This window comes from Ochlerotatus camptorhynchus, unplaced genomic scaffold (genome assembly GCF_037179485.1).
Source record: "Ochlerotatus camptorhynchus isolate MF236.1 unplaced genomic scaffold, CSIRO-AGI_Acam_v1.1 ptg000178l, whole genome shotgun sequence".
Lineage (NCBI taxonomy): Eukaryota > Metazoa > Arthropoda > Insecta > Diptera > Culicidae > Ochlerotatus > Ochlerotatus camptorhynchus.
The window spans coordinates 2436170-2460117 of NW_027040668.1; the positions used below are offsets into that span (position 1 = coordinate 2436170).

At 39.7% G+C, this 23948-nt stretch overlaps 1 protein-coding gene across 2 annotated transcripts in view; it reads left to right on the forward strand.

Moving 5' to 3' along the window:
* Window positions 1-23948, forward strand: part of dve (SATB1_N and homeodomain domain-containing protein dve) — an 897131-nt gene that overhangs the window by 610822 nt on the left and 262361 nt on the right. For both annotated transcript variants that reach the window (XM_065222813.1, XM_065222812.1), the window contains 2 exons: window positions 1652-1861; window positions 1947-2176. In XM_065222813.1, coding sequence (XP_065078885.1) covers window positions 1652-1861; window positions 1947-2176 — 440 coding nt within the window. The remainder of the gene's footprint in view (window positions 1-1651; window positions 1862-1946; window positions 2177-23948) is intronic.

Below are 23948 nucleotides of genomic sequence, written 5' to 3' on the forward strand. Positions count from 1 at the left end.
AAGCTCTGTGAACTACGTGAAATTGTCGTTTGAAGTTATTGTTTTCAAAAGCAGTTACGATGTGTCAGGGTTCTGAAATCTCAAAATCTCAAATCTCATGTGTGAGTTTATTTGCCAAAGAGTTTTGCTTTGCAAAGTTCAACTGCGTGTATTTGCATCAGTGGATGGATAACTAAGACAACATGCATGCTATAATAAGCATGTTGTCAATTGATGTTTGGGCGATATTTGTGAGTATTAAGCTGGAATGATTTTTGGCAGTGTGAGTGTGAGTGCGCAAAAATCCATGAGAATCTCAAGCGTGAGATTTGATTGCCAGATTCGCATTCGAGTTTATTATATCCGGGATTTTCCGAACACTACGATGTGTCTAAAACCACTCAAAATTGGTCAACGTAGTTTTTGAACAACCAGTAAAAAAAAAGAAAATCAAAGTTGAAAACAATTTACCTGTCATTCCAAACAACACAGATCAAATCCCTTGCACAACTCTGTCACCGTCGTCATCGGCGGAAAACACCACGCAAACCCCGAGCTTCACTTCCACGCCATCGCTTCCGATTACCGTTGATTGGCATTTATCGCAAATCTGTTCATTCCGATCACCGCACCATTTCCAAAATCGCTACCTCATCGAAGAAAGTCTCACTCTCCGGCATCCCACGCCGAAAAATGTTTCCTCCCATCAGTACCTACAGTGCCGAAGGACAATGCTCACCGGAAACGTAAGCGCAGCTCGTCTTCACCTCATCATAATCGCGATTTCGACGGTGTGTGTCATCTGTTCGGCGAGGTCGGAAAAAGCCACAACGCAACGCAACGTCACCGTCGTCGACGGGAAACAGAAGCAAGTGGAAACGAAACGAAATGAAGCGTCAAAAGATTTCAATCTTGAACCTTAAAAGCAACTCAGGGAACCGCTAAAAATGAAGTGACTTCTTGTCAGAGCAGATGAGAATGAGAGGGTGGAAGGATTTAGCAACGAGCGCTTTTTAGTTGGGAAATTTCTGCCCTTTCTGTGTTGTCGTCGTCGGTTTTGACACGGATGCTGCGGAAAGAGGAAAAGTCGAGACATTGTTTGATGCGGCGAGAGCTTCCTTCGGATGGGATTGAGGGGTGTACAAATGATGATGACGACGGGGTGGGATGATAATTCCCATTGGCAATCGTTTCAGCTGCGAGAGAGACGACCATGGAACGATGATGGGGGAATCAAATTTAATGAAGAGATAATTTTTAAAGGTTAAGGAGGATGAGATTCTGTTTTTTTTAGTGCCCCTGTTGGCAGCTAATAATTTTGACGAAGCAAAAATGTTTTAAAATGTTGATTTTATGATTTCTGAAATGGACTTATCTCGTCGTGTCGGAGTAGATAGAGCGCGCAGTTGGCTGTCAAGCGCCGGATCCGGAGCAAGACTGTTTGCCGTTATAGTGCACGACCGGCTCCTCTATCCCGCCACTCTCCGAGAACTGAGTGAAAAGGGATTAAAATTTCCGCTTGCTCTTCGCATCAGCCGTTTCTGGTGCTCCTCGGTGCTTCTCGGAAGCGGTATTTAAAGATTATTGGAAGATTTTATCGACACGACATTGACGAGTTTTAAGTTTTTCGCCTTATTAAACGGGATCCATTTTCTCTTCTGCTTCTCCACAGCTAAATCCTTGCCACTTCATTGTGTGGTTGAGTCGGTGAGCTCCCTGCAGGCAACGTTGAACTTTGACGCCCGGAGTCCCTGGAAACGGCGACCGAACATCGAAACCGACAGCTACGTCATCATCCCGGCAGCGACGCCATTCTGCGATATCGTCACAACAGCCCTGCAGCGGCTTGGCTATTCCTCGGAGATTTCCAACGCAGCCAGAGGTAATTGAGTACACATCCAATCAAATCGCAAAAAAATAAATCAATCATCCCTCTTGTCTTCCACCACACCGCCTTTCTCCACCAGGATCAATCTCCATCAAGAACTGGAAGGCCCTCTCGTTGGACGCCATCTCCGATAATCCGCTGGTCTCGGTGAACGACATCCTCGGGGAATTGACCTCGGTAGTCACGCTCAAGATCACCATCCTGCGGAACAAACCCACCCAGCTGGCGGAGATCAAGGATAAGCTGCTCAAGTTGCTAATTCTGCAATCACATGCCGTTCTTCGGTCCACCGGCTGCCCTCTGGATGAGGTGAGACAAGAAAAGAATCCACTATAATTGAATAACATTGGCGGACGCGGTTCATAAATATTTAAAATCATTCCACCGGAGTTCGCTTTCTAATTAAATCATTCCTCGAGTGCGCTGCTTCCAGCACCGGAGATGATGTTCCGTTTGCTTAATCCTTAAAACATTTACATTTTTCGGTTCGCTCGGAATTTTCTCGAGTTCCGGCGCCTACCGGTAGGGAATGGAAAATGTGTTTCTTCTTGTTTGAAGCGAGCTAGAGAATGAAGTGGAATGCTTTTATAAACGGAATCGTTATTTTCCCATGATCTGCATTTGCAGATGGATTCGGGAAATAATTGGGCGATAATGAAATTTGGTTCAAATGGGAAAGCCATTTACTTATCAATGGTAATTTTTGTTTATGTAGCCGATAAAATTCTTAGGCTTGGAATTTTTACTCTCAGAGGATTTGACTGATGGAAAAGTCTTTAAATTAATGTCTGCATTAAGAAAAGCAGAATATTGGCATCCATCCACAATGGCTCTGAATTTAATAAAGCAGATGAGGTTTGCAGTAAATTGATCGATTTCTTCATCAATAGGATTTTACAAATTTATATCAAGTTGTTCTTTTGGAAATAAAAACGATACACCAACTCAGATCAGTCTCCTTTTCGATGTAGCGATTAGTATGAGGCCAGTTTTCCTTGCTGGAACTTACCGGCTGACCCCGGGCACGGAAGCCATCAGTTCGTGAAGCAAAACCGACTGTAGTGACTTATAGCGAATTCGTTTATTATTCAGTTCCAACCTGGATCGGGTATCAAGATTGAGCCTGCTTGTTTTCTGACAAACGTCAGTTCGATCGTTTGTTTTTAAAACCCAGCTCAGGTTGAGGTTCGCACTGATAAAAAGTTCGGTTTCGCACTGGGTTGGAACTGGTTCCAACCCCGATAATAAACGAATTCGCTATTAGTGGAGTTACCCTCCAGCATGTCATTCCAAGTATAAAGCTTGTCGATTACTGCACGGAAACAGGCTGCACAACTCAATGAGTGGATGCTTGAAATAGTGAAGACATGTTTTTTTTTACTTTTGGGTACATTACCACTGCGATCATTTATTTGATCTATTGTAGTATATTCTCCGGTTTTTTGTTAACCTTATCTTATATTATTATTAAAAGTAGCCATCAACGCCTGACTTTAGGTATATACCCAGCAAGAAATTATGTGTCGTATGAAACGCACGACCTTACTAGGAGATGAATACCATATTTCTAAGAACTGTAGCAGTCCCTTATCGAAGAACTTTGCCCTTCTGATAAGAAGTGCTACACAGTTGCATAATAAATGTTCAGAAATTTATGTTTCCTCGTTACATAACCGACAAATATTCTCTTCGAGATGTTAAATGCGGGGATGTGTCATTTCGCCGAATGGGTCAGTACTGAAATCAGTACTATTCGAAAGAATTGCTCATGTTTAAAAGAAGGAATAATTTCTACAAATTTAAATCATTAATTCACTGAGGCATAACATCTCTGATCACGCCTTCCTTCGGATGGGAAGTAAAGCCGTTGGTCCCCGGTTCATGAGTTGATGGGTCGATAGGTAGGGTCCAGGTGTGGGAACTGCCTTCCTGGCACGTCGGTAGCATTGGTGCTCAGCACGGAAAACAAGATCGACGGAAAAAACAAACCAAAGGATTAAAAATTTCTGAAATCAGAACAACTCGAAAGAACTGCTAATGTTCAAAGGAAGTAAGCATTACATTTGAATAGCTTGCCAGGTTAAAAAAAACGAATCTTCTTAATCTTTTTTCGAGACTAATTTCAAAATGTACTGAGCTTTGAGAAAAGTTCAACCCCGTAACGCTTGAGTCATTTAATATCTGGATGTAAAAAAACGGATGGATTTTGGAACCATCTTAGTGAAATAAAAAATGTTGAGTACTCAAAATGAATATTAATATATCCAATGCAATAAATGACGCATTTTAAAAGAAACATAGCGAAACAAATTATTCCGATTTGATTTTGATGAAATCTCGAAATTTTATTCGAATTCCACTCATCATATTTTGGACACTCTGTTGGCTAACCTGAATGGCCGTTTTGTTCCACCATCTCTTTATCTCGGTGGCATCTCAAGTCACCTTTCCACTGTTCTTTAACTTCTGTTTGACAATTGCTCAATATTTCTCAATAGGGCGGAATTGAGGGCAGTTGGGTAGATTTATGTTAATTTCGAAGAAATCTACCCCGTTGTCTCGGTACCACTGTAGAACTTCTCCGCAGTAGTGGCAGCTCGCCAAATCAGGCCAAAACTATACAGGTCCATTGTGAGCCTTAATGTACGGAAGAATTCGTTTTTTCAGGCACTCCTGCTTATACATTTTGGAATCTATAGTCTTGTTTGTCCACAGCTGCAAATACCTTGCCAGATCATAAGCTTTCTTGCAATTATCGGCAAAAACGAATTTGAACTGGCTAGGGTCATCACCTCGACAAGTGGCTTTAGAGAACTTTTGCCCATGATCCAGCTTCACGTACGTTTCGTCGTCCACGAGGATGCATCCTTCGTACTTTGTAAGAATCTCATTGTACAACTTCCTGGCACGTCTTTTACCCACTAGATTCTGCTTCAGTGTCCTGTTTGGTTGCTTACTAGCCCGAAAAGATCGAAATTCTTCTTGCTGACGAATCCTTCTGATGGTACTTTGGCTGGCATTGAATTTTTTTTTTGCGACATCATAATCCGACAGCCCTGGGTTTGCCCTAACCGTTCTCAACACCTTCAAATACAGCTTCCGATTCTAGTTCCACTATGTCACTTGCTATGATCCTGCTGATCGATAGTATGCCACTCACGGAAACGTTTGAGAACACTGCACATGGTCGATTTAGCCAATTCCACCGACCTCGCGATTTTTAAATCTCACCACGTCGGAATTTCCAAGTGAGTGTCCAAAATTAATTTTCGGTTCGTGGCTTCCATCAAGCATAACTTATTTTAAACAAAATGAATCGTGACGAACTTTTCAGCACTGAAAGAGGAAACATTTCAAAACAAACTGCTGTCAAAACATTCCACATCCGACCGCTAGGAGCACTGTAGTAAAATAAACAGTGCGTCCAGATATTAAATGGCTCAAGCTTTAGATAATGGCTTGCTCTTCGGCGAAATGACACTTTCGGTGAGATGACCTTCGGTGAAATTACCCATTAGGCAAAATGACCTTGTGCGAAACGTCCTTCGGTAAAACGTCCTTCGGCGAAATGTCCAGCTCCCGAGTGCACCTCACACTATCAATATGTTCAACAATAATGTTGGTGCTTCATCAATACAAGGCTGCTTCTTATTATGGACTTTTCCGAGACAAATGACAACTTTTCCGACAAAAGATGCCCAGGAACAGGCTCCATCTCCTGCTGTAGTCAAAGAGTAGGGGACAATGAGGTGCAATATTAAAAACCGAAATCAAACTTTTTAGATTTTTCATTCATCAATATTTTCGTCGTCAATATGTCAAATACTGGGACCTCCTTCAACTCAGTCGGTAAAGGCGCAGCTATAAACCAAGCTAGAGGCGGCTGGGTTCGATTCTCGGTTCGATCTAGGCAGGGCCGTCTTGATCACCCTTGGGCCCCGATCTATTTTTTATTGCGGGCCCCTGATATAATATAGGAAATGCAAACCGATTTCCCAAATAGCATTTTTGGTTTTATCACAGCCTTGTTGCACATGATTTGGACTTATAGGATGCTTTGAAATCTTGATAAAGCTTGCGATACTACTTGGGTTCAGAAAATTCATCTTCTTCTGGTTTCCAGTTCTGGCTTACTAAAACACACTTAGTCCAAAAATACACCAAACGTAAACATTACAGTTCAATGCACAACCTTAACCAAATTGAGTGGTTCGTGATTCAAGAGCTGCAATAAACGGATTACCAATAAATTATTGCGAAATGATCCGTAGGTTTCCTTCAACCTGTTTGCTCCATCTTACCCCAACCCCAACGTATCACAATCCTAGACTCTTTCCTATATACGTCAGCAAAGATGAATGCGCTATTTTTTTTTTTAAAATAAGCTTCCTTTCTGTAAATCATAGGTATCAATATTATCAAATGCACAACTTAACCCAAGAGACCCAGTCCCTAGAATACCCAATTTAAAGGATAAAATCGAGCACATTCTAGGCGGTGGAAACAAGAACTAAACAGAAAACCTTAAAAAGATGGTGCTTTGTAAACCGAGCACTTTTGTCTAACACCGTAGAGCTGTAGAAAATATGCCCACGACTCTAGAAATGTTGGCCACACTACCGGCATAACTGCTTCAATGTAATCTGACAGTATATGTAAAAGCTAACCAACAATTAATTTCTTGAAATATATTATTGAGAAGGATATGATAGACGTATTTGAACCAGGGGCGCCCTCCAAACGGGGGCCCTGGTTTTAGCCCACCATCGCCCTACCGTCAATACGGCACTGGTTCTAGGAAGTTTTTGGTTTGGGTTTGTAACAATAACAAGTGATCCAAAAACCGTACTTAGGAGGAATAAATTGTTTGTGTCTAAAGCATTAGTTTTGAGTATGCAGTGTTTCGAGAAATCAGGGTAGTTCATACAGTTGATGAGTTCTAAAAATCAACTTTTTAGTAATTCGATGGCTCCTTTGGTAGATGATCTATGTAGTTTTATGATGATTCTATAACTCAATATATCAAAGGAAGAGCTTCTGAATTATGTGATGATGATTTTAGAAACAAAGAAACTTTTAAAAACATGATAGCTGGTGATCATATTGAGTACCCAGGACCAACTGACCACATCAGAACATTTGCCTGAACGTTCGGGGACGTGGTTCGTACCTCTAATATATACCAGGACCTATCATGAGATATATCAAACAAGTTATATTGATTGCTCAGGGTGGATACTGGGCTGTCGGCTGAAGATTAGTAGGCCAAATGGTCACTTAGTCGAATGGTTATTAGGCTGTTATGGTCATTAGGAAAAATGCAAGAAAATTATTTCTTAACAATTGTGAAGAAAATTTGCTGGTTTGAAAAAGAGAATAACATGCAAATCAAAGAAGGCTAAATAAGGCTAATCCATGTCGAATTATATTTTTCTTGGAAAACCCTGAAATTCTTAGAAAATTTAATCATTATTAACGGAATTTTCAAATTCACTAACCAAGGTTTTTTTGTATGAGTATAATACATTTTATTATGCTTACATTTAATTTTCATCGTTATTTTCTGTCACTAATTGAAATCAATAGATCCTGGGCGATTTTTTTTCCTTTGGTTTGTTTTCCGTGCTGAGCACCAATGCTACCGATGCCAGAGAGGCAGCTTCCACACCTGAACCCTATCTATCGACCCATGAACCGGGGACCAACCAACCATAACCAGAGATGTTATGCCTCAGAACATCCCGGCAACGCCGGTTGGGATTGAACCAAGCCCTGATGGGGTGATAGGCGATCACGCTTACACCTCACTTCTATCCTGAGCGAATATTTTTTTTTTTAATAATCATAGGGTTGAATTTTTTTTAGGGTATATTATGGATATTTTTCAAAAAAAAAAAAAAACTTTTTTTAAATTTAGGACTTAACAATAATTATACTTGGTGATATTTTCGAAAAAAAAAACTATTTCCTAGGTATTTTAAAAGATCACAGATTTTAAAAACATGATAATTTAGAACCTTGCATTATTTTCAAGGCTCATGAAATTGGAAGATAATTTCTAAGGAAGTCATTCCAAAGGAGTTCTGTGAAGAACTGTAAGAAAAACATCAAGTGCAATCTGCTTTTAAGATAGTCTTGAGGTACTCCAGATTCTATGTGAAACCTGAATACCATGGTAGTTCTGAGTAGACATCCCAGAAAATCAGGAATAGCATTTGAATGAAATTTTAATGAAACTCCAAATGAATTTATGAAGTTAACTCCTAAGGAATTCTGAAGAGGACTCCAAGGAAACCCAAAAGAAATTCAAAGATAATTTCAATTAATTTCAGGGAGAAAAATAAGTTACGTTAAGTTTTCTTTATTAGGGAGGCTTTCAGCCTGAGGCTGGTTCGTATCCGAAGGAGAAAAATAATCCGGAACATAATTCCATGGTAATTTTCAAAGAATACTTCGGGAATATCCTAAAAGAAAGATTACAACTAATTTTGAAAATAATTCCAGGAAAACTTCAGATGAACAAGGAAAATGATTCCAGGAGAGTACTGACTTGAATGACAAATAATTCTTTATGAGAAACCTATGGAATTTGTTGCATCACTGCAAGCGAATTCTTTGGAAACTTTCAAAGTGACTAGGATTCCAAGAGAAAGTTTTTTTAAAGACTTTATAAAAAAGATTTTTAGCCAACTGGCTAGTTCATCTCCAAAGATTCCAAGGGAAAGAGAACATTCTAAAGAGTATTTTGAAATGAATTAATTGAAAATTCTTAAAATAAGTCCTCATGTATTAATAGTAAGGAGCATTTCAAGATAATTCCGAATAAAATTGCGGGAAAATTAATTCCGAGGATGATTCCAATGAGAGTTCATGGAACATTTCAAGGAAATTGTAATGATGTTCCGAAGATATTTTTTTTATAGAATTCAAGGCAGAGTTCCAAGGGAACTTATAACAAAAAATGGGAGTCCTAAGCAAAACCAAAAAGGAATTTCTAGGAAAAAATCAAAGTAATTTCTAGAGAATACAGAGTTAATGCTGAGAAAAACTCCTAGTGGTAATCCCGCATATAATATTGATAGTTTGAAGAGCATTGTATATTGAGTTCAAAGAATGTTCTGCAGATGATTTTCAAAAGTTTCTAAGGATGAACGCCGAGGTCATTCTGGGAAGATTCAACATTTTTTTTAGAGAATACTGAATAAATCACATAAAGATTTCCAAGGGAATCAGGATGGTTCCAAAATAGATTTTTTTGGAAATATTAGACAAAAATAAGAATCAAGATGCAGGATTTGGGAAAAAAAAATAAAAAACTAATAAATTTTGAGATTTCATGTTTGGAAAATTGTATGATCCTGGATTAAGAAAAATCTGCAATATTCAGGTAGTTCTATCTTAAAATCTTCCGAACATGGAGAAATTTCCAAGATTCTGGGTCGTTCAAATAGTTAAAACAAATATCTAAGAATTTAAAATGTTAAAAAATTAACTGTGTAAGAAACCTTGTCACATTTTATTAAAATCTGATGACCATTCGGCTAAATGGCCGGCCACATCCAGAAATGATCAGAACTTTTGAAATATTGACAATTTAAATGTCATGAATTGGTAGCCCTATTGAGTATGTTGTGTACAGTGTTGGCAAAATCATCAAACCAATGATATTTTCCGCTCTCATACGCTCTCAATATCACTCGTGATATTGAAACAAAATATCAGGCTTAATACCCAAGTAACCAACAAACCCGCTAATCGCCCTTTTTGCAATATAAGGTTTATATACAACGGATATAAAGTTCGGAAACCTTACATTTACCTTATATCGCAAAAAGGGCGATTATCGGATAGTAAGCAGGCTTGGTAATTACTTGGATATTGATTTTATAAGCTCCTAATATTGCGAGACTATTCACAGCGTGAAAAAATCAAGCTGAGAGTTAACTCGACTCAAAAATGATTCCATTGCACATCGCTTTCTTAGAAAGACAAAGTATAGTTTGCTATCTCAGGGTTATCCTTTACCAAATGAATGTCTTACTCTATTTGCTGCATAATTTTCTTCAGTTTCCCGTCTTATTATTTTAAGAATTTTATCAATCAGCAATATTGCAAATTGATTTTTGTCGTCTCAATTTCAGATGCAAAGTGCATGGTCCTTAAAAGAAAATATTGAGGATGCTGGACTTTGGAAACAAATATTTGTAAAAACCGAAACTGAATTATTCTTTTCCGGGGGTTTAATTTTTCGTTGTTCAAAATTCTCATGACATTAATTCCAGAACTAACTTGGAATTCTGCTCTAAATTTTCTTGAAATCGTCCTGAAATAAACCAGAAAACACTCTGCGTAATAAGGGATGGTCCATTAATTATGTCACGCAAATTTGGCCCATTTTCAACCCCCCTCCCCCCTTTGTCACATTTTTTGTATGGACCTTAATTTTTTTTTGTATGGCTCGTCACAGTTTTCAAACCTTCCTAAATGTGTTACATAACTAATCTTCTTCTATCCTTTATTTAACGTCGGCCTCTGTTCCGAAATCTAGTACCAATCACCGACGGACATCGATTGCCATCCATTGACGGCAATCGAATTTTCAGGAAGGCAGCTTCCATACCTGCGTAGGATATCGCACCCATTCAACACTCATGGGCCGGGACCAACAGCTTTACTTCCCTTCCGAAGGAAGACGTGACCAGAGATTTTTATGCCTCAGAAAAATCCCACTGACCTCGGCTGGGATTGAACCCAGACCCATCGGGGTGTTAGAAAGCAGTCACGCTTACACCACCGGCGCCGGCATGACATAATTAATGGACGACCCCTAATTACCGTTAACTTTTTTTTTTGAATTTCCTTGCAACCCCTTCTAAGAATTTAATTGGAATCCTTCTTAGAATTCCCTTAAGCCTATCCGGAGACTTTGATTCCTTTGAAAATCTTTTAAATTTGTTTTAAATCTGTTCAAAACAGCAGAAAACTTTTGAAATTGGAATTTTTTTCTAATTATCAGCAATTTTTTGCAATCAATTTTGTTAGAGTTCTGTGATGAATCTTTCGCACTAGGGTTGACATTATTGCCAGAACATTCTAAAAACTCTGTTTCTTGTTGAATTCTGATCATAATTCTCTTGGTATTCTTCTTAAAATTCATCTGTCATTTTTCTCACGATCCCCATACAAATATCTTCAGAATCACGTAGGAAATTTCCTCAAAGTTTTGTTCTTCACAACTCCTTTTTAAATCTTCTAAAATTATCTAACAATTTAATTGAGGACTTGCATTCTTCTCCACAAAAATCCCTCCAAATTCATCCAACAATTTCTAATGATTTCATGTCAGAATAATTCTAGAATTCTGCTCAGAACTTCTCCTTCGAAAACTATGTGGGAATCATTCTCAATATTTGTTTGAAATCAACACTTTGAATTCTTTTAAATTTTACTAAAAATTCCAGGGTTTGTCTGCTAGATTCTATGGATTGATCTGTTATTTGTTATAACCCTTAAAATCCTTCCAAGTATCACAGCTTGACATTTATGACTTCATCGCTCATAAATATGATATTTTTGTTTTTTTTTTTAAACCTGTGATTTTGAATTTTTTTTCCAAAATCCCACATTTTAATTACTTTTTCTCAAAATCTTGCATCACGAAGATTGTTATTAATCACAAATTTTGAAGAAAAAAAAGTTGTAGTGTCAGACTCTACAAAAAGTTTAATGACTCAGAATCTTGGGAATTTTCTTAAATCACATTTTTTATCCTTTCAGTATCCAAATTCCTTTCAGAACGTTCTTAAAAATGCGTTTAATGTCGTTTTTTAGTTGAATATTAACAACCGGGAATTTTTTAAGGTTCAAGCCGGGAAAAAACAGGGAGTTTCAAAATAAAAATTCACTGGCCACCCTGCTATCTCTTTTTACTGTTCACCGATGACAAACACGAAGTGACTGCTGCCAGCCGCTATGGAAGTTTCGGTTGTGTTCGGGTGTGAAACAACAATCATGAAACTCAATCTCAACACAGTTTATTAAGATTTTCAGCTGGTGAGTTTTGTTAGCTTGATATTTCGGGCTGCAATATCACAGCTTGCAAAATCAACCGCAGTTGTTTGCTTGTTGATTTTTGTCTGCAATCTTGGACATTGGTTAGGTTTGATTTTTTTATTGTTTCCTAACACTAGTTTTGTATATTGGCTCAATATTTTAAATTAACTATTCAGAACTGCCATAAATAGATTATTGCACTAGTCTTCGATTCCATATGAGAAAATAAAGCCAGATATTCCAGTAAATGGAGTGTTTCGGTATTATGTTTGAACTTATAGACGATAAAAAAATGATTTTGTTTATTCTATCAGTCGAAACTTTTATAACTTGATGGTCACTTCAATATCGAGTTATTGAGATTTGACTGTAATTAACGATGATTATTATAGTGAAAAGTATTTTAAACATTATGAAACATGAAATAGTATCAATTCCAAGGGATATGAACGCAAAAAAAACTGAGGATTCTCACAAATTGAACATCCCAAGTAACATTGTAAGTTTTCTGAAATTCTACAAGACTAAATAGTGTTCTACAGAGCCCTCATAACACAAGAATTGATACTTGGGGTGGCTCATCTGCAGACCTGATTAAATTGTTTAAATACAATAATTATTCCATTTTCACCGTCCATTTTGTTCGCAATCAACCACTGGAAGACAACCCTCCAAGATCGATTACCCAATAGCACGGTCGTTATCGCGGAGAGCTACCGTGTGATTATCGCCCTCATAAAAGTTCGCACCCAGAAACGCCCCGTCCGAGTGTAGGTTAGTAGCAATCAGAAGCAAACAAGTGGCGCAATAAACATCTTGAAAGCTGATTTCTCCTGCGCTGTGATTTTTATTGGCCCGATTGAATCCAATTATCCGAGATTGATTTCCTTGTGTCGTTCGATCCCTCTCTCCCTCCCACTATCTGCCTCCTAGTGCGATCCATCCGACCAATGACGATAATCTTGCTGAACAATGCTACTTGTCTGCTTCCAGCTGTAATTAGCCGACCAATCTACTCTCGCTCACGCTCAGCTCGATATCATTATCCCTTGCCTAGATCTTACTCAGCGCACTAATTACGATTCCCAAAACCGAACAACCACCCACCTACCTACCCACGGCTTTGTTGCGTTACAACAGCAGCGGGGTAAATCCTCTCCAGATTCGAAACGAACCGATTTTGCTCCCATCCCGTGTCCCTCTGGCAAAGCACCAAACAAGCTCCCATAGGCGATAGGGCTTTCGTCTTAGGATCTGGAAAGCTTCTTCGAAAATTCCTTCTCCTCAAGTGCCTCGCACATAATAAGGCACTCACCTGTTTTGCCCGAGAGGGCTGTTCCACCCAACGAAGCACCAAGGTTCTTGATGAATGGAGATTTGCTCAAAACCTTGAGCCATCAGAGCCTTGCGCTAAGAGATACAGGAAAGCAAGCGACTATAAATACTTCACATATTATAAATATTGTGTTCCATCCACTTCTGCTGCCAGCAGGTTGGAAGCTGCTGCTGGTTGCTGATCCGATTTGAATGCCTCTATACTTCCACTACACAACTACTCCGGTAGGGGAGGGGGTGATGCGTATTCGTAAGTCTCGAGACACCAGCCAGCCATCAGCCAATGAACGCTGCCTGCTCTTAGTCAGCTTAAGCTTCATCAGAGACGAACCCCGGGAGGGAGAGAGACAGCCGAACAAATCCTCGCATGGAACACAATCTGATTGCCTTCCATGGGCGGAATCTCACACTAACACTTGCCCTTCTCGAGAGACAGCTACTTGGAAGCTGCCTTCGCTCAAGATATATTTCATGGAATTAAGATTGAATTTGGAAGATTATAAGTTTGCACATAATCTCTCGAAGAAAATTAAAATTAATATCGTTTCTTAATGATAATAATTATACCTCTTCACATGTGTACCGTTCGCTTTGAATGTGGGTGAGCACAAGGCACAAGTATTCCGTGGAAAAGCGTTCCTCAATCCTGGATCCTTGGTTGGAGGTGGGGTGGGCAGAGCCCGATCCTGGTATCAGACAAACAAATAAGAAGTATTAAGTAGAAGAATTTATCCCAATCCTTGCTTCTCATCTTCCGCTCGTCTACTCAGGAGCCACATGTGTGTGTGAGTGATGTAGACGCGCGCCCGGTGATGTTCTACCCACCCATTTCACTCCACCGCGCCACTACCCAGGATATACAGATAAACACATCCCCACCAAACACATCCGTCTGCCGTCTAATACGCAATCAGGATCGGAAAGAGATCCCTAATACCCTTCTTGTAGCGGCTTATAATACATCGGGATACACGCTGGTGAGGATGAGACGAAGTGTGGGGGAGGTGAGGGAAAATCTTTGCATCCTTGTAGAAAATCGTTGCCACTTGTGTTTTTGCTGAGCGATGGAGGCAGAGTGTAGGGAGTTCAGCCGATCTTTGGCAATGGCAGTTGAAGGCATCCGAAATTAAGGGGGGGGGGGTGAACCCTTTATGTGTGGGGTTAATGTCATTGGTGATTTGAATCGCTGCTATTTTCAAAAAAATTGGATAAAAGTCCCATGATAAGTTCAACTGGCTTAACGAAACGGGATTTCAGACACCGAGCATGTGCCAGTCTCACCTGAGACTCAGATTATACATATTTTGGATTGCTGAGATATGTTCTTTATCATTTCATTGCACTACGTGCTTTCTACGATGATTAGTTCATAAGTTATGCCCATCAAATTTGAACACTTATCTAAAATTATCAGGGAAACTTAAACATGCCCAATTAATTGAAATATTTTTTTCGTTCCCAAAATTTCATTTAAACCTGAGATCGTTTGGCCCAAACCTGTCCGAAAATTTAAAAAATCCCCATGTCATAGTAGTTATTATATAATTTACAATTAATATTTTGAATATCATAGTTAAAAATTAAAAAGTTTACATTTTTTCCCGAAAGGTTATCATTAATTAGTGAACATTTAATAGTTATCATGGAATGTTAATATTTAAGGCTTTAAATTTAATGATCAACATTTAACAGTCTACATATATTAGTTTACATTAAAGAGTGAAACATTCAAAAGTAAACATTTTTTAGTTGACGTTTGATTATTATATTTCATAGTTAACATTTAATTTTTAGCATATAACATTCCACGTTTGATATTCAATGTATGTGCATTAACATCCCAAGAATTGCAAGTTTTATCGAGGTTTTAAAGCATGCTCATGCTCATCACAATCTACTGAACCCTCAAAATTAATATTTAGGATATGAAATTTTTCAATTATAAATTGGATTTTTTATCATTTTGCATTTAACATTTAACATTAACATTTAACACTCAAAACTTGAAATTAACCATTTAACAAACCTATATTATTGGACATTGAACAGTTAACATGTAACATTCAACATTTGATATTTTACATTGATCATTTACTATTTATCAAAATAATTCAGAGTTGGTTGAAAATGCTATACTAATATCAACATGAAGCTTGTAACTACGTACTCGTTGCAAGACAGCCTATATTACATGATATAAGCCATAGTCTGTACGGGGTATTAGTGTGATAATGTATTAGCTAGAGAAAGTTGTGAAGAGGATAGGTTGATAGTTTCGCTAGAGTACGACAGTGTGAAAATTGAATAGAACATGAAATTGAGCGAAGGGCCATCAATGCGACACTTGTTAATAATTACCAACATTATACATTCGACATTCAAAGTTACTGTACGATTTTTTTGCCCATTAATTTATTTGATGAGGCTCAACCGAATAAACTTTACAGAGCCGAGGATTCTTGGTCACTACACAATACCTCTTAAAACTATAGTCAAAAGGTACAACACTATGAACACTTTATCTTCCGCTATCCAAAAAGCCTCCTCCATCAGATCTGGAGCCGCTTCTAGTGGTTTCATTGTATGACAGTTACGCCATCGTGGAAAAAGCGCTTCCATTGCAGCAATGGACGCAAAACGTGGTCAACACTCACACACTCATCACGAAACGGTTGCTTTCCAAAGTCGACGACGCATCGACCGAAAGAACTGCTGTTGAAGAACAATGAGGAGGACCACACAATGGTTGCTGCCGAGAAAACAGACGATCGCGTGGCACAAATCGAGAATGGCCTGCTTTTGTCGACAGCCGAGTGAACACCGACTGTACGATTTAACTTCTACATAGTTTCCAGTGTACCCCAGTTTGAGAGTTCATCTTCATCTTCACTCACAAAATTTAAACTTATCTGTGGCCGGTTTCAGTTGCAATTAAGGTTGCGGGACAAATAGTCGAAAAACAAAATGTCGAATGACAAAAGGTCGAATGGCTAAATGGTCGAATGGCTGAATGGTCGAATGGTCAGAATGTCGAATGGACAAAAAGTCGAATGATGATAAGGCGCGGTACACAGTTTAAGTAAAGCAAAAATTCTGGATTTTGTACCCGCTATGCAACAATCAGCCATTCCATAGCAAAACGATTTAGTGATTCTCAGAATTTCCTAAAAATTTGTAGGTTTGTTCCTTATCGCAAAACATTAGACCCTTACTTACCAATCAGACTAAGACCTTGTTGTACTCTGCTGTCTGAAGAAGTCGTCTCCACTCTACTGGATCCATGGCCACACTTCGTCAGCCTCGTAGTCTGCGAAGGGTCCGCAGGTCGCCTTCTACTTGGTCGATCCACCTTTCCCGCTGCGCACCTCATCTTCTTGTTCCCGTTGGGTCGCTTGCGAGAACCATTTTCACTGGGTCGTCGTGCGGCATTCTTACGACGTGCCCAGCCCACCGTAGCCACCCAATTTTTGCAATGTGGACAATGGATGGTTCTCCCAGCAGCTGGTGCAATTCGTGGTTCATTCGCCTCCTCCACGTTCTGACATCCATCTGCACTCCACCGTAGATGGTACGCAGAACCTTCCTTTCGAAATCACCAAGGGTCTCCACGAGCATAGTCCAGGTCTTCGTGCGGCGGCGAATTTTATTCGACCGGAGCGCCCTCCGGAGTCCAAAGTAGGCACGATTCCCTGTCATAATGCGTCTTTGAATTTCTTTGCTGGTATCATTTTCGGTGGTCACCAGTGATCCCACATACACGAACTCATCGACCACCTCGATTTCGTCACCGTCAATCTGAACTCGGGGTGGGAGGCTAAAATTGTCTTCCCTAGAACCATGTATTTTGATGGCAAGTCCAATCCGCCTAGCTTCAGCCTTCTGTCTGATGTACGTTTCCGCTATCGTCTCAAAGTTCCGTGCCATGATGTCGATGTCATCGGCAAAGCCAAGAAGCTGGATGGACTTCCTGAAGATCGTGCCGCTCGTGTCAAACCCAGCTCTTCTGATCACACCTTCTAACGCGATGTTGAATAGCAGACACGAAAGTCCATCACCTTGCCGTTACCCCCTTCGAGATTCAAAGGGACTCGAGAGTGTCCCCGATACTCGAACAACGCACATCACTCGATCCATCGTCGCCTTGACCAATCGCGTCAGTTTATCCGGAAATCCGTACTCGTGCATAATCTGCCATAGCTGATCTCGATCGATTGTGTCGTATGCGGATTTGAAATCGATGAACAAATGATGTGTGGGCACGTTGTATTCGCGGCATTTCTGCAGAATCTGCCGAATCGCGAAGATTTGGTCCGTGGTAGCGCGGGCACCCATGAATCCCGCCTGGTATTACCCCACGAAATATCTTGCAAATGGTGACAGACGGCGGCATAGAATTTGGGAGAGTACCTTGTAGGCGGCGCTCAGCAGTGTGATTGCGCGGTAGTTGCAGCAATCCAACTTGTCGCCCTTTTTGTAGATTGGGCATACGACACCTTCCATCCACTCCTCCGGTAATATCTCTTCCTCCCAAATCTTGGAAATTACCCAGTGCAGCGCTCTAGCCACTGCTTCACCACCGTATTTTAATAGCTCACTTTACTTAGCTCACACAAAACATTAAACCTTTATTTTCTTATTAGAGTGGCCATTTCCACGTTAGGGTGGTCCAAAAGAATTGTTTTCTTTCAAAAATAAATTTATTTAAAAATTCATAACTTTTGAACCACTCAACCCATTTCAAAGAACAAAATATCAAATGAAATGTAATTTAAGTTGCTTTAAAAAAAATTGTATTCATAAATTGGAATTTTGTGTTCAAAAACATTGATTGTATTTGTTTCTTTATGGCTTTCATGGTTTGCAGACAGAGGTTTTTTTTTATATATTTTCCCTTTAAAATTAAAGCTTTTCTACACAACATATTAGCGATATTTTTAGTGCTTGAGTTATATTTTTTAAGTAATCGAGTTTTGGGTTTTCGCACAGTACTCATATGTGGCTAGACTACCATGCGTCTCCACTGATTTATAGCGATTGTAAAATGGTAGTCTTGTCGCATAGGAGTATTGAGTGAAAACCCAAAACTTGATAACTTCAAAAAATATAACTAGAAAATGAAAAAAAGCAGCTTGCTCATTTTTTGATAAGTTGTGTAAAAATGTCTAAATTTTCAAGGAAAAATATAAAAAAAATTGCGCTCTTTGTCTACAAACCACGAAAACAATAAAAAAAAACAAATACAATCAATCTTTTTCAATAAAAATCCCAATTTTTTAATATAATTTTATTTATCCTAGAAAGTATTTTCAATCACCTTTCATTCTAAATTTTAATCTTTGTTCAAAAGTCATGAATTTAAAAAAAATGTCATTTAAAAAAAATCTATTTCTTTGACTACTTTAACATGGAAATGGTCACCCTTATGATAAACTAAAACAAATATAGGTCTAATATTTTGGGATAAGGAACAAAACTTCAATTTTTAAGAAATTCTATGGAATGGCTGAATAAGTAACGCTTCATAAGATTTCCCCTTCCTAAAATAACGTTACGCTATCTCACTCGTTTCTCCCCTTTTTTTCAAGATTAAATAAAAAATATTGAAAAAATAAGAAAAGTTTTATTTTATATTTTTGATTCTTGACGGTCGCGTAGATTTATTCGACAATATTTTTTTTTCTCGTTTAGGATTATTTTTCATTGTGATCAATCTGTTACGTTACACTTCTCACTACCCTCCTTCCCCTTATGTAACAATAAGTAACGCAAGCATGACCCCTCTCCCCCTTCCATGTTGTCAAATGGTCAAATTATGCGAAGGGAGGAGGGGGGGGAGGACAAAAGTTTGAATGGACAAAAAGTCAAATGGTTTTAAGAGAGATAAAAGGTCAAATGGCCAAATGGTGACAAAAAGTCGAATGGCCCAAATAGGAACACAAAGTCGAATAGACTAAACGATAAATGCGAATGGTCGCGACGACAGGTCGAATGGAAAAAAAAATTAATAATTGGAAGGGAGACAAATGGTCGAATCAAAAAATGGTCAAATTTAAAAGAGATTGAATTGACAAAAGGTCCAATGATGATCCTTACTTACTTATCCTGGTCCGACATCCCTCAGGATTGCACCTGCATCACAATGTTACGCCAATTCACTCGGTCCGTGGCTGCTTGTCTCCAATTTCTTGACCGTCCCACACTTCCAAGATCCTGCTCCACTTGGTCTAACGACCTTGCTCGCTGTGCTCCTCTTCGTCTTGTACCGGCCGGATTTGAGGCAAACACCATTTTTGCGGGATTGTTGTCCGGCATTCTTAAAACGTGTCCCGCCCATCGTACCCGTCCAGCTTTCGCAATTTTCTGGATACAGGATTCGCCATAGAGTTGCGCCAGCTCGTGGTTCATCCTTCGCCTCCATACACCGTTCTCACATACCCCGCCAAAGATGGTCCTAAGCACTCGTCATTTGAAAACACCCAGTGCTTGCAGGTCCTCCTCGAGCATCGTCCACGTCTCGTGTCCGTAGAGAACTACCGGTCTTATCAGCGTCTTGTACATGGTACATTTAGTACGGAGGTAAAGTTTACGCGACCTAAGGGTCTTGTGGAGTCCGTTGTAAGCATGACTTCCGGCAATAATACGCCGACGAATTTCTCTGATGCAGTTGTTATTCGACGTCACCAATGATCCGAGGTACACAAATTCATCCACCAGCTCGAACTCATCTCCGTCGATTGTCACGCTTCTGCCTATGCGAGCCCTATCCCGCTCGGTTCATCCAGCTAACAGATACTTTGTCTTCGACGTATTCACCTTTAATCCAACCTTCTCTGCTTCACGTTTCAGCCTGGTGTACTGCTCTGCCACAGCCTGAACCATTCTTCCGACAATGTCCACGTCGTCAGCAAAGCAGATGAACTGGCTGGACTTATTGCAGATCATGCCCCGCATGTTAAAGCCCGCACGTTTCATAACACCTTCTGGCGCAATGTTGAACAGGAGCCAGGAAAGACCATCGCCTTGTCGAAGTCCTTTGCAAGTTTCAAACGAGTCCGATAACGCACCCGATATCTTCACGCAACACTGTACACCATCCATCGTAGCCCTGATCAGTCTGGTCAGCTTCCCGTGAAAACCGTTCTCGTCCATAATCTTCCATAGTTCTTCACGCTCAAAAGTATCATAAGCGGCCTTGAAATCGATAAATAGGTGGTGCGTAGGGACTTGATATTCACGACACTTTTGGAGCATCTGTCGCATCGTAAAGATTTAGTCCGTTGTCGATCGTCCGTCTACAAAACCGGCTTGATAACTTCCCACAAATCTGCTTGCTAGCGGCGATAAACGGCGAAAGATGCTCTGGGAAAGCACTTTGTAGGCCGCGTTAAGAATAGTGATCGCTCGATAGTGCTCTCATTCTAGTTTGTCGCCCTTTTTTATATAGTAGGCATATTACTCTCACTTTCCACTCCTTCGGTAGCTGTTCAGTATCCCAGATCCTGACTATCAGTCGGTGCAGACAAATGGCCAACTTATCCGGATTCATATTGATAAGTTCCGCTCCGATACCATTTTTCCCAGCTGCTTTGTTGTTCTTAAGCTGTCGGATAGGATTCTTAACTTCACCTATCGTGAAAGCTGGCATGTCCCCCTCATCCGCTATACCGACGAAGCCGTTCTTCCTGCCGCCTTGGTCCTCCGCTTCTGCGTCGTTCAGATGTTCATCGTAGTGCTGCTTCCACCTTTCAATCACCTCACGTTCGTCCGTTAAGATACCCCCTTCCTTATCCCGACGCATTTCGGCTCGCGGCACAAAACCTTGACTGGATGCGTTGAGTTTCTTGTAGAACTAGCGTGTTTCTTGAGAACGATACAGCTGCTCCATTCCTTCGCACTTCAGCTCTTCCAGGTTGTGCTTCTTATCCCGATCCAATGTTGATAAGACTGTCAAAAAGTTAAATTATATGAAGAGGGGCAAAAGTTCGGATAGACAAAAGGTCGAATGGACAAAATGTTGAATTCGAATTGTGACAAAACGTCGAATGGCATAAAGGGGGAAAATTAGACAAAAAGTCGAATGATCGAAAGAGGAACAAAAGGTCGAATGGAAAAATGGTCAAATATTTTGAATGGAAACAAATGGTCAAAAGGACTACTGGTCGAATGGTGCACGAATGGTGGGAGAAATGGTCGAATGCCACAAAGAAGAAAAACAATATAATAATATACACATATATGGAAAGTAGGTAGTCCATAGAAAAAAATCATTCAAATTGAAAAATTGCAAAAAAATTCCCACACTCAGTATCAAAAGACAATTATTTATTTGTCTCAACCTCAAGGAATCAAAAATATCTCCAAATGATAAAATGACAAGCGATCAACGAACCGAAAACAACGCTATGTGGAAAGCATTAATGATATAATCTTCTTCCTTCTTTTTCGTGACAAGCAGCCCGTGCGACACAGCTCACTCGGGGTGTTATAAGGAAACGAGCAAACTGTTGGCAAGTTGCTTCACGAAGTAAAGCCAAAGATGATACACGTGTGTCAGTGGGAATTGTTTTGCTATGTATTTTCTCGATTCAGATCAAGCTATGTCCTCATCCATGTATATTGCAACAAAGCAGGTAAGCAATATATAATATATCTTTCTACCACTCTGATCGAGCTATGTTACATAGCAAGTTTGTCATGGTAGTCGTAGCAACCGTTTTGTCTGTATCGTTGGTTTCTTTATGTGTTTGGATTCGCTGCTTAAAGCCTCTTTTGATAGAAGGGAGTTGAACCCTAACCCCACCCCCTTCGCTGCACCAGTGAACATGACCATAAGTTCCCAAGTAACCATTTAGGTTTTATCATGATTTTAACAAGGTTTGAATGGCTTAGAATATACCTGTAGCCATGCTTTTGAATTTGCCATTTGCGCCTCTTGCGAAAGTTGAAGAGCTCCTGTTTGCCGATCGTACGCTATCTTCATTCCCAGAAAGTGGCGTGCTTCTCCATGCTGTCATGCTGAACACAGTCGAAAGCTTCTCCTTCATGCGTGCGATGGATTCCAATTTCCTCCCTGCGATTAGCAAATCGTCCACATAGAGTACAACGTACAGCTCGTCTCCTTCTTCGCATCGTGTGTATAGGCAGTAGTCATGGCGGGACCGCTTGAAACCCATCTTGACTAGTTCACTGTTGAATTTTTCATTCCAGCATCGTGGAGATTGCTTCAATCCATACAATGATTTCAGCAACTTGCAGGTCATATTTGCTGGAGCCTGGACGCCTTCAGGAATATCCATATAGATATCCTCCCTCAAATCTCAATGCAAGAAGGCAGTTTTAACGTCCATCTGATGGAAATGGAACTGGTTGTGGACGCCTACAGCTAGCACAGTCCGGATGGTTGGTAACTTCGCCACCGGTGCATATGTATCCTCGAAGTCAACTCCATAACGCTGCAGGTAGCCCTTCGCTACTAGTCGAGCTTTATAACGAGCGGCCTGGCCATCTTCGTCACACGGAATATACACTTGGATTTAAGAGGTTTCATCAGAGTGAGAGGCATTATTGAAGCATCTGGAGTCAAAATCAGCGTCATTTATACTATTCTATCGATATAAATTTAACTTCCAAAATTGCCTCCGACTTTGAATCGATACTTGCTTGATTACACAGCCTTGCTAAGTTCAGGATTTTATTATGTCCTCAATGTGCCTTCTCAGGCAGACATCGTGGAAATTTTTTAAAATCCAGAGTGATGAAATTTGTTCCAAAGATTACCAAACGGCGTTCAGTCTAATGACATTTGAATTAGTGATATATGGCACAACAATATTGCAATTGGTCTTAAAACAAATGAAAGTAAAACATGTCTGGAGGAGACCTTTAAATGTACAAGCAGTTTCACGAATGATTGTGAACTAATGTTTGTCAAAGCTCTTAGTTTTTACCTTTTTTTTCCCGAAAAAGCATCATATTGCTTTACGGTTTAAACACGATGTTTTGATTTTTGTTTTGTATGGAAGGATTGAAAACTAATATTTGATCGAAAATTAGAACATTTACTAAAACTATTGGTTTGCTAGCTCGTGAGTTTTTTTTAACGATATACCATTCATTTGAAGCTTTTTGTTTATCTTTAGGGTTGAATCAAACCTTGAGCCACGAGTAGAAGAGTCATAGCAAAAACTTTCTTAAAGACAATGAACATGCTTTAGACAAACGCATCCTGTTGTGATGCGATCCTTCTGATAACAATTATGAAAACCTTAGGAAGCAACACTGACCTCGAACCCTTTTAAAATTTCCAATCCATATAAATGCGCAATTTATCCATCGTCTAATTTTGTTTTCAAAATCATCACCCTATCCATCACAGCTTCGATTATCTCTATTGAATTAGCTTTGTTCCAATTATCAAAACACAGTCACTTGATTAATCACGCGCTTGCCATGCCACGAGCCGTCCCGGCAGTGCCGTTTTCCATGACTAATCCAACAAGTCTGATCAATTATTCATATTGACTTCTTTTTTGAGCCACTCAGTCTTGAAGGGTGGCTCCATGGCCTAGCGTATATGTACCTATCAGATAAGATAATTTCAATGCACCTTCACGCCGTCCAATTGTCGTCGTTGTTGATCCATCTAATGCTAGATAAGGATTAAACGCTATTTTTGCCGACACCAATACCTCCA